Below are 20,787 nucleotides of genomic sequence, written 5' to 3'. Positions count from 1 at the left end.
TCTCCCAGCCTCCTCAGTTCCAAGGAAAACAAATCCAATCTTTCCTCATAGCTAAAGTTTTCCAGTCCTGGCAACATCCTCGTAAATCTCCTCTGCACCCTCTCTAGTGTAATCACATCCTTCCTGTAATGTGGTGACCAGAACTGCACGCAGTACTCAAGCTGTGGCCTAACTAATATTGTATACAGTTCTAGCATAACTTCCCTACTTTTGTATTCTATGCCTCGGCTAATAAAAGAAAGCATTCCGTATGCCTTTTTAACTACCTTATCGACCTGTCCTGCTACCTTTAAGGATCTACGGACATATACTCCAAGTTCCCTCTGTTCCTCCACACCCCTCAGTATCCTCCCATTTATTGTGTATTCCCTTGTCTTGTTGCCCCTCCCCAAATGCAATACCTCACACTTTTCCAAATTGAATTGCATTTGCCACTTTTCTGCCCAACTGACCAGTTCATCGATATCTTCCTGCAGCCTAGAGCTTTCCTCCTCACTGTCAATCACACGGCAATTTTTGTAGCATCTGCAAATTTCTTTATCATGCTCCCTACATTTAAGTCTAAATCATTAATATATACTACAACACGTAAGGGACCGAGTACTGAGCCCTGTGGAACCCAACTGAAGACAGCCTTCCAGTCACAAAAACTCCCCATAACCATTACCCTTTGCTTCCTCAGAATTTATTCTAGTAATTTGCCCACGACTGAGGCTAAACTAACTGGCCTGTAATTGCTCGGTTTATCCCTTCCTCCCTTTTTGAACAAAGGTACAACATTAGCAGGTCTCCAATCCTCTGGCACAACTCTTGTAGGCGACTCTGCAATTTCCTAATAGCCTCGGATATATTTCATATGGTCCTGGCAATTTATCTACTTTCACATATGCTAAACCCCTTAATACTTCCTCTCTCACGATGTTTATCCCGTCCAATATTTCACTATCTGCCTTCTGAACTTCAACATCGGCATCGGCCCCCTCTTTTGTGAGGACAGACGCAAAGTATTCATTTAGTACCTTACCCACATCCTCTGCCTCCACCATAGATCACCATTTTGGTCCCTAATAGGCCCTACTTTTTCCTTAGATATCCTCTTGCTATTTATGTAATTGTAAAACATCTTTGGGTTTTCTTTGATTCCACTTGCCAGTATTTTTCCATACCCTCTTTTTGCTTTCCTAATGTCCTTCTTAATTTAACCCCTGCTTTCTGCAGTATTGAGCTCATGGTATCTGATATAGGTTACCTTTTTTGCCTTATCTTACCCTGTATGCATCTTGTCATCCAAGGGGCTCTAAATTTGGCAGTTCTACTCTTTTTCTTTGTGGGAACATGTTCACCCTGAACTTCATGTACCACCCTCTTGGATGGTTGAGCACTGTTATAATAGTAACCACCAAAAATATATTTGAGGTCACCAACTTGACTATAGGAGCAGCGAGAGTTGAAGGAACATGCCATGAGGTAAACTTTCCGAGCTCTTGTTTCTAAGGGAATCTCGAAGCTTTGTTGGCATCCACTTCACTCAGTGCTGAAATAGTGTTTTTCTACTTTTGTTATCATTTCCACTGTCAGTCAATGATTACTACTTGGGGCAAACCCAGCAAAAAACAGAGTCAATGTCCTTTCTGTCAACAAGACCTGCGTCATTGGAATAATTGGGATTGAAGCCCTACGCATGTCTCGATTCACAAGGACAGATCTTATGAAAATCACCTGAATTGTTTACAAAAGGAAAATTGAGTTTGAAGAGCGTTTTTTTAAGCAGTGCTAGTCAAATTTTAATTCAGCAATCAACATATAAAATTAGTTTGAAATCTGATTGATTGTTGAAGTATTGTCAGCATTCACTATAATATTCCCTGATTTACCACACCTTGTTTAGTTTCCTTTCCAATAAGGAACCCATAGGAAACACCTTGCTTAATACACCAATGACAAACAACAAGCTGTCTTTTTATCATTGACACTGATGGCTCCCTGGGACGAGTGCCAAACCCACGACAGATAAGTCATGGGAAGTCTTGAATGTTGGCTGACAAGAGGTTATAGGACAAGCCCAGGTATTTTGCTTAGTATCGTACATTTTTGTTTGGTGCTTAAATTGCTTTGCAGAAAGGGCCCAGTGTAATGTAACATAATGGGAGAATACAGTGGAATCTCAATTCAACACAATCACATTATCTACATTCTTGATTGTGCAAAAACACTTTTGGGAGAGTTGTGCACAAAACGTTTTTGTTGTGTCCTTAGATGCTCTAATAATGACTCCATGAGACAATGTGTTGTACTTGAACTGTAGTGACCTTAGTCCTTTATTTGCTAACTCCAGAGTGAGGATCACACCTGGTGGCCTGCCTTTTATACGAAGCCAGGCACACCTGTACAGTCTCCCACTGCTGTGCCCTCTGGTGGCACACCTTGTGATAGTACCAACAGCAGCCATGTAGGATACATGACATCACTTTCCCCTAAGCCTTTAGTGCAAATCGCCTCTACATTGATTGTGCTCTGGGCTTAGCTCTATCTGGGCTCTGTCTGTTTGACCCTTGGCAGGTCTTTTCAATCTTGGGTGAGTGGTTGGTGCAGTAGTGTGCTGGTGATTGCTGTTTGTGTGTGTCCCTGATCACTCCATTCTCCTCGCCCCCCCCTCCACCCCCCACACACACATATAGATTATGCCAGAGGCTCATTACATTCATATACATTCAAGTTCAGAAAAACAAGGTTGCATTACATTTGTGGTTCCGTTGTGAGACAAGTACGTTAGACTGGTGAGATACATTGTCGATGCTGTGACCGGTGCGTAAGAACAAACTAGTTCCAGAACTGCTGGATGGTGTCCCTGCAGTCTGGTGGCAGCGCGATGCCCAGTGCTGGCAGTGGGAACCCGGTTGGCTCAAGTTGCCTGCTTTTGGGGCTGTTGCCGTGGTTCCTAGCGTCGGGCAGGTTCACAGATGCCTGTGACCTCCCTGTCCTTTCATTGCTCCCTGAGGAGCTGTTGTCTAGCAGTGCACAGGGAACTGCTGACTCACTGGCCTGGGCGTTGTTTGCTTTGGGATCCTGGCTGGTCCCGGTCCCCTTTGGGGGGACTGTAGCGGATGACCCTTCGTTTACGGGTATGGCCTTGGTGGCGATGGGGTCTGGGGACTGCGCCTTAGCACAGTCTGCTCTTTCAGGCTCGTGGCGGTTGGTGCCATCGGGTGCCTGAGAGGTGGAGCCGATCAGGGGCAGGGTATCGATACCGGTGCCGTTGCCCTACTGAGGTCGATTGCTCTGCAGCTCGTGTGTGTTGGCTGTTTGTGGCTCACTCCATGGTGCATAACTCTGGTCCCCGTGACGCAGGCTACAGCATTGGGTAGCTCGCTGGACCTGTGTGCTCCCAATGGGTGTCTGCCTGCTGCACTGGCTGCATGCAGTTGAAATCCTACATCGCACAACTTTTCATTACTTATGATGGATACTCTGTAGTTCCAATCGCGATCGCACGACTTTTCCTCACTGGTTGCATGTACACACTTCAGATCATCAATTACACATTTTACATAATCGCGCGATTTTTCCTTGCTTATTGCATGTACACAACTCTGATCGTCAGTTATGCACTTTGTCTCTACCTTACAGTTGCTATTACATTGATTGAGAATGTGGATCTCTTTAATTGTAATGGGTGCAGGCCTCCTTTAAGAGAGCCTTGCTTGCTTTACCCCAATCCTCTTCTCCGTCTGGTAACACGTGTTGCTCCATCAGCACTGCACCTCGTGGTCTGGCCACGGCCATCTTTTTCTTCAGCGCCTCACCTCGTGGTTTGGGCACCATCGTTCCTCCATCCACGATGTCCACTGCGGTGATCCTCTTCTCCCCGGGTTCTGCCACCGAAGCCGGGAAGTCGCCTCTGGATCTGATTTTCTTCCTCCGGAGTCCTGCCACTGGAGCCTGGAAGGTGTGTTCGGGTTGTCTCAGCTGGATCATCTCCAAGTAGTCGTGCTGAGCGGTCTGTGCCTTGGGTACTGTGCGGGTCTGCTCTCTGGTGCTGGGTCCACCCTCAAGTGAGGGCTTGCTATGCCTCCGAACGCGGAGGACGTCAATCGCTGGAGGGTTGAAGTCTTCCCACTTCCAATGGATCTTCTTCATCCACCTTCTGCTGAGCAGCATTGGTCCATCACCTGCAACAATCCACAGAGGTAACTTGTGCACTGCGCCATCATGGAGTACCTTTACATTCGCACTACCAACAATTGGGATAATTTTATCGGTGTAGGTGCGCAGCTTTGCCTGTACCGAAACCAACTTGGGTCGTTCAGCTTGATTGTCCCATAGCCTCGCAAAGGCTTCTTGATTCATTACTGACTGGCTCACCCCTGTGTCCACTTCCATGAAGACTGGAATGCCATCTATGTCGACTTCCATCTTCAGCGGGGAACACTTGGTGGTGCAGGTAAACATGCTGTATACCTCAGTGTGAGGCAGAGCTGCCTCTCTGACTATCGTTTTATAATCCGCGCTGGACTCATGGCCATCTGCAGACTCTTCATCCACACAGTGAGTCATATTTCTCTTACACATTCGCTGGAGGTGGCCCTTTGTGCTTCAGCCTTTGCATACATAGTCTTTAAAACGGCACTGGTGAGCCCTGTGATTCCCTTCACAACGTCAGCATGGTGCTACTCGATTAGCCCCCCTCGGCAGACTCTGAGTTAAGGGACTCAGGGGCCTGTTCTCTCTTCCCTGAGAGGGTTCGCGCTCTACAGTCCAGCCTCTAAAAAGCGCCACTCTGTGCCGGGTTTGAGTCCTGAGGGTGAGACATCTGCCTAGAGCCGCAGGTCGAGGTCATGAATGCCTGGCTCACAGAGATGGCCTTCTGCAGTGTGACTGTGGTATCCACCGACAGCAGCTTGTGAAGAAGGCCCTCATGGCCATTCCAATGATGAAAATGATCCCCAACGCTTCATTGAGGTGGTTGCTGAACTCGCACGGTGCCGCTAGTCTCCTGAGGTCTGCAGCATATTTCGCGATTTCCTGGCCTTCGGGCCGTCGGTGGGTGTAGAACCGGTGTCTGGCTGTGAGGATGCTCTCCTTGGGCTTGAGTTGCTAATGGATCAGGGTTACAAGCTCCTTGTACGTCTTGGTCGTTGTCTTCGCTGGTGCCAGCAAGTCCCTGATGAGGACATAGACGGTGGGCCCACAACTGGTTAGCAAGATAGCTCTGCGCTTATCAGCCAGTGTGGCCGGGTCGTCTCCTGCCAGGTCGTTTGCTGTGAAACTTTCGATTATCAGACAATTTCCATTGTGTGAGGAGCCTTGATTATGGTAGATAATTGAACTGTATATGAAGCTTTCATTAGATTGTCATGTCATGTTTAACAGATTAGGAAGGGATTTCTCGAGATTTATGTTAAGCCACGTGGACTGCCTATCCTGAAAGTTTTGAAGGATTTTCCAGGATTTGTATTTTAAAATGGTCTGTACTATAACATGCTCTGTTTTTTTTTAGCTAGCAATCCAAATTTGTTGCAATGAGTGAAATCAAAAGATGAGAGAGGGTAATGGTGCATTTTTAGTAACAAGTATTTTAAATACATCTTAAAGATAAACCGTTAACTTTATTTGGGTTTTGACATTTTAAACTCTAAATATCCTATGAAATGCATATGCTTATAAAAATCCACAGAATTGCAATTGTACTCATAAATAAAACTAATTCAATAACCCCTGGATTATTGGATTGGTTTTGTTATGAATGAGAAGATCTATAACGCACCACTAAAATATGATGCCGGCATATGTCAAATGAGGAGTGCCCAGTGTTAAGAAATACATCTTGGGATCTGTACTCACTTTAAACTGCCTTCAAACTTCTGACTTGAGAATAATATCTGGAAATTGTGAATGTGCAAGAACAGTGTGTTAGTGAGGTATAACTCCCATCCCGCACCTACTACCACTGTTGGACCAGACCTCCATCTCAGTACTAGACTAGAATCTTCTAAAGATGGTAACCCTGTTATGGCAATTTTAACTCCAGTCTTTTCACACATAGGTCATATGGCTACAATTGTATGATATTTTTCTCTCAATGTTTCAATTTATCAATAGTTGCTACACAGGGAAAACCTGTAATTCTCCTTTAATTTAGTACAACATGAGCCAAGGACTCTATTGCGGGTGAAATAGAGGAATTGGAAGGAAAAATATTGGGTAAAGTTGTTTAGATTTAAAAATATGAACTTATAAGTTTTTTTTAAAGCGTTTGTAGAAGGCCGATTAATTTGAGTATTACTTTGTGTTCAAGTCTACATGCTCCCATCTGGCGTGCTTATCTGAAGCACCTTTCAATAACTGCTGGAAAAGGACCTTGTGCTAAAACTCATCCTGTTGATAATTTTAGAAGGAAAATTGACATGAGTACAAGATGAGATTGAGGGATATGTGCGTGAGGGATTGAGGGTGTGATGTACGATCCTTTTTGGACTTTTAGACCGGCCTAATCGTTTCTGGCTCCATGTGTTCCCATGGTGACTGTTCCTATGCACACAATCATTCAGTAAAATTATTGAAAGGAGGAACTTTCTTCGCTCCTTGCATTAAAATGGTACTGGCAATAAAACAGGTAATAAATAAGGGGGTAGCTTTTCCGCTTTGGGTGCAATCAGTAATCTGGACGCAAATTGTACTTGAAGTTGCGCTGGTTTTCCAAAGTGACGTTATGATTCAAGTTTTCGCTCAAACTCACCTGCATACTTACAAATGTAAAATCTTCCATGAAACAGCACAATTGCGGGGTGAAATAGAATGTAATTGTTTATTTTTTTTATCCTTGCATTAAAAATGATTCACTTATGTAGTCAAGAGTGGTAACCTGGTGCAGTTTTATAAAAACAGCTGAAAATGGGTGTATTACAAAATATAAAACCTGATTTTAAATCACTGAAAATTTCTTTAAAAAACTATACTGAACCATGTACTAGTTTCATTGGTGTACGCCAGTCAGTTTCTTCATAAGTTAAATACTTTTTGACATGAAAAACCTTTAAAACGAGCCTGTGCACCTAAAAAAAAGCAAGTTCAGTTTGAAGAGCCTTCTCAAATGACCGCAAATGATGGAAACGCGTCATCCTCGCTATTTCGATCGGGGGCGTGGCCAGTTCTGTGGGCGGGGCCAGTTTATAGTGCAATGTTTTTTAAACCAGCGTTAAGGATCACGGAAACTTGATTTATGCTCAATGAACGTTGCGCTTAAATTTCTCGATCTTTTCAGCTGGTTTGGACGATTTGGGGCAAAATGCTCTGGAAAAACCAACGCAAACTCCGCGGAAACCCGAGACCAAGCTTTACCCGCCCTCTGTAATTTTAAATATTTAAGGTTGATCGTGGGAAATGTACAGTGATGTACCCTGAGGAAATAAAAAGTGGCTGTGTAATTCATTAGATAGTTACAAACTTTACATTTATATCAGTTGACAGAATGCATTTAAAAGGCAGAAGAAGTTGTAAGCCGTGTTATTTGATTAATAATAGAATCACATTTTGTGCAACTCATAGTGCAAACAGTCAACTTCCTTGCAACCTCCTGCTTGACTTTCTGTAAACTCTGGGTGTAAAGGAGTGGAACATTTATTAATAAGAAAACATCTTTCATTTTGCTTTAGCTCAGAAATTGTGCAACGTGATCTTGCCAGCAATGATTAGTGAATTTGTGCGAACGGGGATTTTAAGAGGAATTGGTTATGCAGCTGGAGTGCAAATATCGCATAAACCAACTCTCCTTGTGCCAAATTCAGGGCCTCATGGTGAAATCAGAACAAATCCCCTGACCATTTCGCAGAATAATTGTGCATCCACACTGATTAATGAAGTTTGGAAGATTTATAGCAGTAAAATGGCTTGAGAAATGTTAAAAGATTACTATTGTCGGTACATCATGATTATCTGATACTTATTCATCACTGTGAACAAAGTCCCTTTTTTGCATTAGTTGCACATTTCAAGCCCTTGTATTCCCTTGCTTCATTCGTAGTTCAGGATCAGTGGGGAAAAAAGGACTCTTGCTTTTTTCATGAAAAAAGGAATGTTACCCTTGAGTGTTATTTACTGAGATTGGGAATATGCTAAGTGGGCTGCCAAGGCTGTAAATGTGTGCCTACGGCTCTGTGACACAGTGGCCCAGATATTTCACCCTTGAGTCCTAAACGTGCTGCACAATGTCCCCATCCACTCCAGTGCAGTACCGGGGGAGCACTGCACTGTCAGAGGTGCTATCTTTCGGATGAAACATTAAACTGAGGCCCCTTCTGCCCTCTAAGGTGGATGTAAAAGATTCCATGGCATGATTTCGAAGAAGAGCAGGGGAGTTATCCCCGGTGTCCTGGCCAATATTTATCGCTCAATCAACATCACTAAAACAGATGATCTGGTCATTATCACATTGCCGTTTGTGGGAGCTTGCTGTGTACAAATAGGCTGCCGCGTTTCCTACATTGCAACCGTGACTACAATCCAAAAAGTACTTCATTGGCTGTAAAGCGCTTTGAGACATTCGGTGGTCGTGAAAGGCGCTATATAAATGTAAGTCTTTTTTCGCTTTTGAGGAACTGCAGCGCAATAAAGAAAGGAAAGATAGATTACGAAAGTAAACTTGCGCAAAACATAAAAACAGATAGTAAAAGCTTTTACCAATATATAAAACGGAAAAGAGTGACTAAAGTAAATGTTGGTCCCTTAGAAGATGAGAAGGGGGATTTAATAATGGGAAATGTGGAAATGGCTGAGACCTTAAACAATTATTTTGCTTCGGTCGGAAGACACAAAAACCATGCCAAAAATTGCTGGTCACGGGAATGTGGGAAGGGAGGACCTTGAGACAATCACTTTCACTAGGGGGGTAGTGCTGGATAGGCTAATGGATCTCAAGGTAGATAAGTCCCCTGGTCCTGATGAAATGCATCCCAGGGTATTAAAAGAGATGGCAGAAGTTATAGCAGATGCATTCGTTATAATCTACCAAAATTCTCTGGACTCTGGGGAGATACCAGTGGATTGGAAAACAGCTAATGTAACGCCTCTGTTTAAAAAAGGGGGCAGACAAAAGGCAGGTAACTATAGGCCGGTTAGTTTAACATCTGTAGTGGGGAAAATGCTTGAAGCTATCATTAAGGAAGAAATAGCGGGACATCTAGATAGGAATAGTGCAATCAAGCAGACGCAACATAGATTCATGAAGGGGAAATCATGTTTAACTAATTTACTGGAAATCTTTGAGGATATAACGAGCATGGTGGATAGAGGTGTACCGATGGATGTGGTGTATTTAGATTTCCAAAAGGCATTCAATAAGGTGCCACACAAAAGGTTACTGCAGAAGATAAAGGTACACGGAGTCAGAGGAAATGTATTAGCATGGATAGAGAATTGGCTGGCTAACAGAAAGCAGAGAGTCGGGATAAATGGGTCCTTTTCGGATTGGAAATCGGTGGTTAGTGGTGTGCCACAGGGATCAGTGCTGGGACCACAACTGTTTACAATATACATAGATGACCTGGAAGAGGGGACAGAGTGTAGTGTAACAAAATTTGCAGATGACACAAAGATTAGTGGGAAAGCGGGTTATGTAGAGGACACAGAGAGGCTGCAAAGAGATTTATATAGGTTAAGCGAATGGGCTAAGGTTTGGCAGATGGAATACAATGTCGGAAAATGTGAGGTCATCCACCTTGGAAAAAAAAAACAGTAAAAGGGAATATTATTTGAATGGGGAGAAATTACAACATGCTGCGGTGCAGAGGGGCAGAGGGACCTAGGGGTCCTTGTGCATGAATCCCAAAAAGTTAGTTTGCAGGTGCAGCAGGTAATCAGGAAGGCGAATGGAATGCTGGCCTTCATTGCGAGAGGGATGGAGTACAAAAGCAGGGAGGTCCTGCTGCAACTGGACAGGGTATTGGTGAGGCCTCACCTGGAGTACTGTGTGCAGTTTTGGTCACCTTTCTTAAGGAAGGATATACTAGCTTTGGAGGGAGTACAGAGACGATTCACTAGGCTGATTCCAGAAATGAGGGGGTTACCTCATGATGATAGATTGAGTAGACTGGGTCTTTACTCGTTGGAGTTCAGAAGAATGAGGGGTGATCTTATAGAAACATTTAAAATAATGAAAGGGATAGACAAGATAGAGGCAGAGAGGTTGTTTCTACTGGTTGGGGAGACTAGAACTAGGGGGCACAGCCTCAAAAAAGGGGGAGCCAATTTAAAACCGAGTTGAGAAGGAATTTCTTCTCCCAGAGGGTTGTGAATCTGTGGAATTCTCTGCCCAGGGAAGCAGTTGAGGCTAGCTCATTGAATGTATTCAAATCACAGATAGATAGATTTTTAACCAATAAGGGAATTAAAGGTTACGGGGAGCGGGCGGGTAAGTGGAGCTGAGTCCACGGCCAGATCAGCCATGATCTTGTTGAGCGGCGGAGCAGGCTCGAGGGGCTAGATGGCCTACTCCTGTTCCTAATTCTTATGTTCTTATGTTCAATGTGGTGGGACATAGGCCTTCCAGAAATATATTAATGACCCCAACCAACTTTCTGACCTCACGGTCGATAGCTTAACTATGGCAGCATTGAATGTCACCTGTCACTTCAGGCGGGATATCCGAAGGGCGGAAAAATGGGCGGGGACATTGTGGCGAACATCTAGGACACTCATCTTACCCTCACCTGCACCAGTTCCGCCAGAAACTTAGCAGCGGGAAACTGAGAAACTCTGGGCACTGTCCGACAAACACCATATTGCTTTCAATGCCCATAGGTTAGTTAGGTTGGAAGCCTTGTCACTAGATTACAGTCTGTAAAAGTTCCCCACCTGTGCCAAAGTTTACAAAAAATTCTCGGTGCATTATTAAGGTATAGTGTTGTTGAAGAGACTTTATCAACCTCTTTGAAAAAGCTACAAGACTTTTTCTATATTTTATTTCGAGGAATCAAACATTACACACCAATTACAAAGTGAGGCAGGAAACCTGCTAAATATTTAACAATTACCAGTCCGGCTATTAAAATAAAATGATATTTGCAAAAATATTTTTTTTACATAAAAAAATCTGTCCACTGGTTTTCACAATGAGACAGGATATTCTCAATGTGACCTTTACAGGATGGTGCATTAATGACCTACATGTTTACACAGTAATTTAATATGCTTCTGTGCTTTTAGTGGAAACCCCAGCTGTTACAGGGTTAAGGTTTGCTTTCTTCAGTTTGAAAATAAATGCATATATTAAACATTAGAATTAATTTACTTTTTAAAAAATTGCTCAGTCTTATACCTCTGTTACCACATCTAAAATTGAATTATGTGCAATAATGTTAAAAACACTTAAGTCCTTTCTCTCTAGTTGTTTGTTAGCTCAATCAATAAATTCAATGACTTGGGTGTTTTTCAAGCAATACAGTATCCAAACATGTTTGCGTCAGCTTGACATGATCTTGCTTTGTTCGTTGACTCTGTGAGTCGAGCTTTTGAGTCCAAAGATCACAGTTTACGCATTACACTGCTGGCGACTGCTGTATATAACGGATCCACACAGCACAGCAGGCAAGAGTCAATCCTGAAAAGGGGCAGACTGCGAGAGAGGCTCCGCTAATTGAAGTTCCCAAAGGTGCAGAGAATGGATGCTGGGATGGACCTGCTCCACAGCTCCGGGGTAGAACTGGTGCAGTATCTACAGCTGAACTACAAGGACTCCCAGAGCTGGTTCACTTTTATCTCTTTCGCTGCGGACCTGAGAAACACTTTCTTTGTTTTCTTTCCCATCTGGTTCCACCTGTGTGAGGCGGTGGGTGTCAAACTCATCTGGGTGGCCGTGGTTGGAGACTGGCTCAACCTCATCTTTAAATGGTAAGTTCCGTAGATATATTCTATTACCTGCAAAAGCTCAGGAATAGGGTAAATGTTTCTGAGAACCAGACCTGCTCAAAAGAGGAATGGCTCTGCTTGTATTTATGAGCCAGGAACAAATTGATCTTTGTAAAAGGTTTGTTTACGATCACATTTTCATTTTTTGTGGAATTGGCTGTGGCGGTTTTGAGCCTCAATGAATGTTGGAACCTCTCTGGCCTGTATGGCTTGGTTACTCACTGGCTTAACCAGCTGAGCCCCTGGGCTGCAGGTCTCCACTGTCATCAGAGGGTTTCGCAGCCTATTTTTATACGTTCCTGCCGATTCCTCCTCTTTTCTCTTGAAAGTGCTGACTTTCTCTGGGCTGCTTCTGCGCAGAAGGGCAATTCAACCAGGGGACGCAGCACTACCCAATCCTGCTCTCATCCGATGGTTATACTCGAGTACTTGCTAAGACCTACTCTGGTTGGTCCTTCCCTTACTTAGCTCAGGGGCACTGAGGCCAATTGCCTCGATGGTGACCAGCCAATATAATCCAGATCAAGGATACCACCCGAGACATTCCTATCTTCGTACCACACCAATCAGTGCGCTTGCCCATTAACTTTTGTTGAATCAGTTTGGACTTTGTATTCCTGTCCACAATTGAAAGAATATTATCCCTGCTGACCTTTCCGTTGTGCTCGTGTCCACTGTCTCGATTAAAGGAGAACTTTTCCAAACATGGAGGCTGCACTTTATTCATACGTTGTCAATATACAATGGGATTGTGAACCATGAAATATAAAATAGTTTTAAAAAGATAATGAAGATCTTGTGCCCTTTGATCAATCACCGTCTCTTATTTTAACACACTTTCAAATTAGAAAATAATGGGAGGATGGATTGAGTCCTGTTCTCGTTAGCATGGCACGCATCCAAAGTGATTATGTGTGTGGATACTGGATAAGAGAAGAAAAGGCTTTGATGTCTCCTGGTTCAATACTGCCGCTCATTCTCACATGAAAAAGAAACACTTAGGTGAGGGGCCAGAGGAAGCCTTCTTCAGTGGTTAAGAAGGCATATGGATTATTTGCCTTTATTAGCCGAGGCATAGAATACAAGAGCAGGGAGGTTGTACTTGAACTATATAAAACACTAGTTAGACCACAGCTAGAGTACTGCATGCAGTTCTGGTCACCACATTACAGGAAAGATATTATTGCACTAGAGAGGGTACAGAGGAGATTTACAAGGGTGTTGCCTGGACTGGAGCTCTGAGGATAGATTGAATAGGCTGGGTTTGTTTTCTTTGGAGCAGAGGAGGCTGAGGGGAGACCTTATTGAGGTGTGTAAAATTATGAGGGGCCTAGATAGAATGGATAGGATGGACCTATCTCCCTCAGCAGAGGAGTCAACAACCAGGGGGCATAGATTTAAGTAATTGATATGAGGTTTAGAGGGGATTTGAGGGGAAATTGTTTCACCCAGAGGGTGCTGGGGGTCTGGAACTCACTGCCTGAAAGGGTGGTAGAGGCAGAAACCCTCACCACATTTAAAAAGCACTTGAAGTGCCATAACCTACAGGGCTATGGACTAAAAGCTGGAAAGTGGGATTAGATGGAATAGCTCTTTGTCGGCCAGCGTGGACACAATAGGTCAGTTGGCCTCCTTCCGTGCTGTAAATTTCTATGATTCTATGACAGGAGGGAAGAAAATTGGAGGGTTAAAAGAAAAGTGATAGTTGAGAAAATTGACCAGAACTGATGCTTTCCGGACTATCCTGTATGAGTTGTTTCACTTTCACCATCCTAGAACTCTACTTATAATTGAAGGAGATACACAGGGTGGCATTAATTTAGGATGCAGTTACGTTATATATTTACCAATTTTTACCAATACAAATTTATTCTGATTTAAGGCCCAACATGACTCGGGAGCTAAGTGGAGTCAGAACCCCCCTTTGATCCAGTGTCAGATCAGGGCCTGACTCTGGACGCAGGCTGAATTACCGCTATATAATTGGTGTGAAGTGAAACTGCGTTACACTGTTGTCGCGTTCGTAGTGCAAATGAACCCTCAGGTTTTTGATACCGCGTTTATGTTCATTTAATTGCAAACTTTTGGAATCGTATGAAATTTAGTGAAAGATGTAGATGCGTTTTGTTAAAAGATATTTTACAAGATGAAAAACAGGAATCAGTAATTAATGAGACCAAGGCAACATTCCGAGATAAGCTCGCGATAATCAGCACTTAGTAAACACAAGGCGCTTGGTCCCTAAGTTTTACAATAGTTTCAACTGCTGAGGTCAGCTTGTTGTTCAGTGCACTTTCAAAAAACAATTCTTATCAGCATTTTCTAGATGCTCCAGTGTAAATGTTTAGCAAATGTCCTGCGTTATTATGTTCTAACATGTTTTGTATTTGGTTAACAAAGATTTTGAGTGAAACCCAGAAGTTGTTTGAAATCCAAATATATATTTTCTTAAATCTGCTTTCTTCCAATATGCTTTTCCTTCACCTTTGTAGGATATTATTTGGCCAGAGACCTTACTGGTGGGTTCATGAAACCTCCTACTACGGCAACTCATCTGTTCCTGTGTTGGAGCAATACCCCATCACCTGTGAAACAGGGCCAGGTACTGAGAGACCAGCACGCTTCCAAATAATGGAAACTGTAGATCTTAATAAACCAAAGATTAGGTTTTCTTCAGCGTTCCTGATGATGTAAAGTTGACCCCAAACTTTGTCCGTTTCAGGAAGCCCCTCGGGCCACGCCATGGGATCAGCTGGGGTTTGGTATGTGATGGTGACAGCATTTCTGGCCAGCGCATTTCAGAATAAACAGCATTGTGTCCAAAACTGGTAAGTATCTGAAACACTGAGGGCTGGAGGTTCGGTTGCCTGACGCCTCAGTTAGCGGCCAGAGGGGGCGTTAATGGGAGTGTAAAAGGCTACTGACCAGAAGCGCAGCGTCTAAAGACTCGACCGAAAATTCATTAGAGGCTCACCGGGGGTGCAAACCAGGAGCACCTGGCTGCTGATGATCAGTGTGATGCTGACATATTCCTGGTGCAAGGCCCACACTTGCGCCCAGTCGGTAAATCCGGTGCAGCAGCCTCATTTAGCGACCGACAAGAACAACGTCTGGAAAAACAGTCGGTGCGGGCTTGCAGAGTCGTTAACTGGTGGCTACTTAAAGGGATGAGGAAGCGCTTCCCTCCAAGGTCACAGTCAGTGCAACGTTTACACACAGCACGGTGCGTGAGCTTCCGAGTTTGCAACACCAGACAGACAAAACAGTACAGGTTGAAAACAAGTGATTTGAAAGCTTTAATGGCTGTATTACCGTGCCGTGCCTTTAAGACTCGGCTTTTCCCAGGATGTGACTCAGAGTTCCGCGCTTGCACAATGGGTCCCCAAAATTTACCGACCAAACTTTCATTAGGGCCCCCGCCCCCAGCTGTAGTGTGCAACGGCTGATTGAGCACCCCTGTCAACTCTTCCACCGATTCTGACGAATTTCTGGGCGGAGGGCGGCAACTTTTTCAAGGCGCGACCGAATTTCTCCCCCTGCATCTGTTAACACGGATGAATTTAAGACCAACTAAATTGATACCTGAGGTTGGGCCCCCGAGCTATGAAGAGAGCCTACAGAAAACTGGAGGCTGAAGGAAGGAAAGCTCAGGACAGATCTGACTGAGATATCGAAGATATTAGGGGATAGAGATAAATTGAACCCTAATAATATGTTTGACTCACAAATGTGACAACAAAGAGATGCTCAGAAGGGGGAAGGTGAACAGTTAACTACTTTATGTGGAGGTTGGTGAATTTATAGTGTCAGTAAATCCCAGATGTGACCAGTGAGACATTTGGCAGGCAAAGCAATTCATTTATGAGAAGGAAATGAAAGAAAATACATTTAAAAAAAAAAGAAAGTGTAAGGTATTTTCAAAATTTGGAACTGGCCAGATGAACTGTAGTGGTTCTGTACAGTCCTACGTAAAGTTTTAAAAATTATAGAATAATCTAAACACAAAATCAAAAGCAAGTAGCATTGTTTTTTGGAGACAGGGGCTTGTATTTTCCAATGACAGAGAAAACAGTAAATAGATATAATGCTTTATATTTTATGAATCACATAAACGGGTTTAGAAAATGTTGTAAATTATAATTAAAGTTTTGTTGCAATAAACTGCCCAAACATTAGAAAAGTATTTCACAAGGAGTGAATAATAATTTGTTTTCACCCTATTGCTTTTTAAATAAACTCTCAGTCAGTGTTTGATTTAGTTGTTACTGTAAAATATGAGAAATTAAAATCATCTGGCTGTTTGCTAAATTAGTCGAGTATCCTGGTCTCAATTACCCTTCCTGGCCACCCTGTTGGTAGCAATTCATAGTTAATGAATTACTATTGAAGTGCAGTTACTGTTATTTTGTAGACCAATATGGCAGCCAATTTGGGTAGAGCAAGCTTCCACAAACAGCAAATGTGATGAATGATCAGTTAATCTGTTTTAGTGATATTGGTTGAGGGAGGAATGTTGATCAAGACTGTAATATATTTGCTTCATGGTTTCTTTGCTTAAGAATTCACAGCAACACATTGCTATTAAGAACTAGTTGCTTTATTAGCAAAGGTTTAACAATCACACTACACATTACCAGTTCATCCACCAGGCTCACAACCACCTGCCTCATTGTGGATCTTCTGAACCCAACTGGCTGGGGTTTTATTGAGTCTTGTGAACATCACGTGACTGACTAACCACTCCCAACTCAACAACTATTGTAGTTGCACCTGTAACACAATAAATAATTCAATCAAGTGCCCCCAGATTAAAGGGGGGGGGCACTAAAACCGACAAACTTAAACAAATTAAACTTTAGACATTACGTGGTTCAAATTAAAATTTGGTTGCCGGGGGTGATGATGTACCCCAGTCCCTCCGGCGCTCACCTCTCGGCAACAGCTCTACAACTATTTTATTGTTGAACATTAATACAAGTGCCCCATGATTAAAGGGGGGGCACTAAAACCAACAAACTTAAACAAATTAAACTTTAGACAGTCAACTTAAATCAAATTAAAATTTGGTTACCGGGGGTGACAATGCACTCCAGTCCCTCCGGCGCCACCTCTCGCGGAAGGCCGCGAGCGTACCGGTGGACACCGCGTGCTCCATCTCCAGGGACACCCTGGCCCGGATGTAGGCGCGGAAGAGAGGCAGGCAGTCGGGCTGAACAACCCCCTCGACTGCCCGCTGCCTGGACCGGCTGATGGCCCCCTTGGCCAGGCCCAGGAGCAGTCCTACGAGGAGGCCTTTCGACCTGCCCGCTCCCCTCCGCACAGGGTGCCCAAAGATCAGGAGTGTGGGACTGAAGTGCAGCCAGAATTTGAGGAGCAGTCAACAGCTCTACAAACCTGTGAGCCTATTCACAGGTGCATGCATTACAAAGACACCGGGAGAATTCTCTACTCTCCTTTGAGAATCGTGCCACAAGATATTTTACATCCACCTGAACAAACAGATCAGGCAGATGAGGGCCCCGTTTCAAATCTTACCTGAGAGATAGCACCTCCAACATTACAACGTTACATTGATGTATCAGCTTCCGAGTTGGCGCAGGCTGTAAACACAAGCTACAAGCTGAGGCCCATCAAGCTCTGAGCCCATTAAATACTGGCAGGAGAGTGTAGGTAAACATTGCAAGCACTGGAAAGTGAGTATAAGCCCAGCTCCAGCTGCAGAGAGAATAGTCAGCCTGTAGATAATTTCTAAGGTAAAAAGGAAAGTGTATGGTTATAGTTACTGATTTCTTTGAAAATTAAGGTTGTTAAATTGACAAAACTGTCTGTCCAATTTCCCCCGTGCCTGTACAATAATGTACACCTTATAAACAATGGGAGCATTTAATAACATAATCAGACAGTAAAACGGAGTATTGGTTAATGATTGTTATTATACAAGAACAACTTGTTATGTTAGTAGTATATGCTGTTTAGACACTTTACAAGCATATATAGTTAAAGCTGAATTATCATGTGATGTTGTCATCTGCTGTAATCAGTGCCCTCGCTATTTCAGGTGTCTGCGTGCTTTCCTATGGGGCGTCTTCTGGGTGATTCAGGTCTGTGTCTGTGTGTCCAGAGTGTTTGTGGCCACTCACTTCCCACATCAAGTCTTCCTGGGGGTCATTTCAGGTCAGTGGAAACACTCGGAAATCCTTCCTGCATCACTGAAAGACCACAATATTGGTCGAGAATCCTATTTGTGCTGTTCTTATACAAAATTCCGCTCTGTTTATTTAAAACTGGTCCACACCCCTGTTACACTAGCACAGCGATGAATGTTGTACACATATAGGAACATCTGAGATCGAAATTTCTAAGCTTACATATAAAAAGCACAACTATTGTTTAACTATTGTCTCCTTGACTACAGGGATTTAACACATAAGTATTTTGAAAAATTATTTGAGCTGTCACAGCAATAACTTTGTCGTTGGAATTACGTCTCCCTTTACAATTAAGAAAGAAAATGCAATGCGCTATCTTATTCTCAAGATGTCCACAATGCTTCATGGCCAATGAATTACTTTTTGAAGTGCAGTTAGCAAACCTGCATTGTTCAGAAGCTTTTTGTTGATTGACCGATGGCGGTGTAGAATTGAGATGACAATAATTCAAGAGACAGCTTTTACATGATATTTTGTGAGGGGTATTAAAGTATTATCTGTGCTGATTACATTTTATGTTCCTATAATTCTTTAATCGCCTGATGGAATGTTCTGCAAAAGTTTTCCCTGACTCCTGAAAGTAACAAACCCAAACATATATCCCAGAATATTAGTCTATTCTTGCATCTGCTTCATTCTAACAGATTGCTTTTGTCCCCTGATACTGGGCCACAGCAGAGCAGCCTCGCTGCTTGTTCAATGATCTCTAACTACACTGATCCAATTAACCTTTAACCCTTTTCCAAACAGATAGAACTTTTCTGTAGTCTTTGTTTTGTTAGATCGTTCCAGTCAATAGCATCAAAAAATAGATAGATTGGTCATTCATTTCATTGTTGCTTGTGTGATCTTGTGTGCAAAGTATCTGCCTACATTAGAACAGTCAGTGCACTTCAGAGTAATTCACTGTACGCAGAGAGCTGTGTGATGTTTCTGACCAACCTCAATGCAATTTTTACTGGAGTGCGGTAGCATAGTGGTTATGTTACTGGACCACTAATCCAGAGGCCTGCACTTGTGATCCAGAAACATGAGTGGGAGGACTTAAATTTCGTTAATTAAATAAAAGACTAGTATCAGTAATGGTGGCCGTGAAACTGCTGGATTGTCGTAAAATCCCATCTGGTTCACTAATGTCCTTTAGGGAAGGAAATCTGCCGCCCTTACCCAATCTGACCTATATGTGACTCCAGACCCACAGCAATGTGGTTGACTCTTGACTGCCCTCAGTTGTATTCAGGAAGGTGGCGACTTAGGACCACCTTCTCGAGGGCAACTAGGGATGGGCAATAAATGCTGGCTTGCCACTGGTGCCCACAGCCCGTGAATGAATAAAAGAAAAGATAGAGGACATTGGCTAATTTGAGAGCAAGTGCTTTCAGCACAACCCATCAAATGTATACATTTCTCATCATGAATGATGTCAATAACTAGAGGAGTTAATATCAAAACTTCGCAACTGTTTCTTGGTCTTTACATTCTCAGTGCTAACTTTGGTGCTATTTTGTGCTCAGGAATGGTTGTGGCTGAACTGTTTGGTCGGATTAAGGCAATCTACAACGCAACCCTCAGGCAGTATCTGAAGATCACTCTCTTCCTGTTTTCCTTCGCTCTGGGCTTTTACCTGCTGCTGAAGGTGCTGGGAGTGGATCTGCTGTGGTCGCTGGAGAAAGCCCAGAGGTGGTGTGCCCGAGCAGAGTGGATCCATATCGACAGCACTCCCTTCGCTAGTTTGGTCAGGAACATGGGAGCCTTGTTTGGATTGGGATTAGCTCTCAACTCCCCCATTTATGCCGAAAGCTGCAAAGGAAAGAGGGGCCGGCAGCTCAGCTTCAGACTGGGTTGCATTGTAGCGTCATTGATCGTCCTGCACCTGTTTGACACGGTCAAGCCCCCGACACAGCGGGAATTCCTGTTTTATTTACTGTCCTTCTGTAAAAGTGCCGCAGTGCCTCTGGCCGCCGTGGCGATCATCCCATTCTCAGCATCGCAAGTTATGAACCAACAAGAGAAGAAAATTCTGTAGATGTCTGGAATGGAAATATTTGTACGTTAAGGGCATATACGAAGTCACCCTCAGAATCAAATCAGTTTGACTTTGGTTAGTTGTAATTTGGGACAGAATCTGAATTCAACGAACACAACAAAGCCACAAGGCTAGCAAGTCCTACTGCACAGGATGGTCTTGTTAGACGTGTGACTTACCCAGATGATCCAGATAAATGACATGCACCGGAGGTTTCCTGAGAATGAATAGATCAGCAGTTGCATTTTAATTGCAGTCCCGTTTGTATTTTTTTGTAATCCAGTGCTTGTATTAAGTTGCATTTATCCAAGTCAAACCTCTAGATATCCGTCACCCTGCATATTGCTGTGTGCTAAAGTGAGAGCGTAAAGGTTTTTGTACTCTGATGTTTGCTTTCAAAGGGCTCCTTGTCAAAAAGCTATTTGTTTAAAGGAAATACTTGGAGCTCCCCTGATAACCAGACAGACAGCTTTCATGTGCAATCCCCTATTCTATCGTCAGTCAGTTGGCTTTACCTGGGGCAGGAGCCAGGGTTCCAGCTCCTGACTGGTAGCCTGCATGGAAAGTATGCATGTGTGGGTGAGGAAAGGATTGTTCTAAGCTGTGATTCATCCCTTGGTGGAATATACTGCCGACATTCAAACCACATGA

General features: G+C 43.4%; 1 protein-coding gene across 6 annotated transcripts; it reads left to right on the top strand.

The window, feature by feature from the left end:
* The first annotated feature begins 11,650 nt into the window (after nt 1-11,650).
* LOC139233804 (glucose-6-phosphatase catalytic subunit 1-like) lies at nt 11,651-20,416 on the top strand. 6 transcript variants are annotated; one of them, XM_070864350.1, is made up of 7 exons: nt 11,654-11,883; nt 14,394-14,503; nt 14,624-14,694; nt 15,645-15,669; nt 16,097-16,109; nt 17,960-18,075; nt 19,625-20,416. In XM_070864350.1, the coding sequence occupies exons 1-7, from the start codon at nt 11,654-11,656 to the stop codon at nt 20,134-20,136; spliced, it is 1,077 nt and encodes a 358-aa protein (XP_070720451.1). In that variant the 3' UTR covers nt 20,137-20,416. The 6 variants fall into 6 exon arrangements, with proteins under 6 accessions (XP_070720452.1, XP_070720451.1, XP_070720449.1 ...); XM_070864348.1 differs by lacking the exons at nt 15,645-15,669; nt 16,097-16,109 and adding an exon at nt 15,781-15,807 and having other exon boundaries at nt 14,624-14,688; nt 17,943-18,075; XM_070864346.1 differs by lacking the exons at nt 15,645-15,669; nt 16,097-16,109 and adding an exon at nt 16,341-16,356 and having other exon boundaries at nt 14,624-14,716.
* The last annotated feature ends 371 nt before the right edge of the window (nt 20,417-20,787 follow it).

Source organism: Pristiophorus japonicus, chromosome 21 (genome assembly GCF_044704955.1).
Source record: "Pristiophorus japonicus isolate sPriJap1 chromosome 21, sPriJap1.hap1, whole genome shotgun sequence".
NCBI lineage: Eukaryota > Metazoa > Chordata > Chondrichthyes > Pristiophoridae > Pristiophorus > Pristiophorus japonicus.
Note: the sequence above shows the minus strand (reverse complement) of the source record. Positions and strands in the feature narration are given on the sequence as shown.

Coding starts and splice junctions, on each gene's coding strand:
- LOC139233804 (XM_070864345.1), top strand. CDS start 11,654: ATGGATGCTGGGATGGACCTGCTCCACAGCTCCGGGGTAGAACTGGTG. Junction 11,884..14,393: donor CTCAACCTCATCTTTAAATG/GTAAGTTCCGTA, acceptor TCACCTTTGTAG/GATATTATTTGGCCAGAGAC. Junction 14,504..14,623: donor CACCTGTGAAACAGGGCCAG/GTACTGAGAGAC, acceptor TGTCCGTTTCAG/GAAGCCCCTCGGGCCACGCC.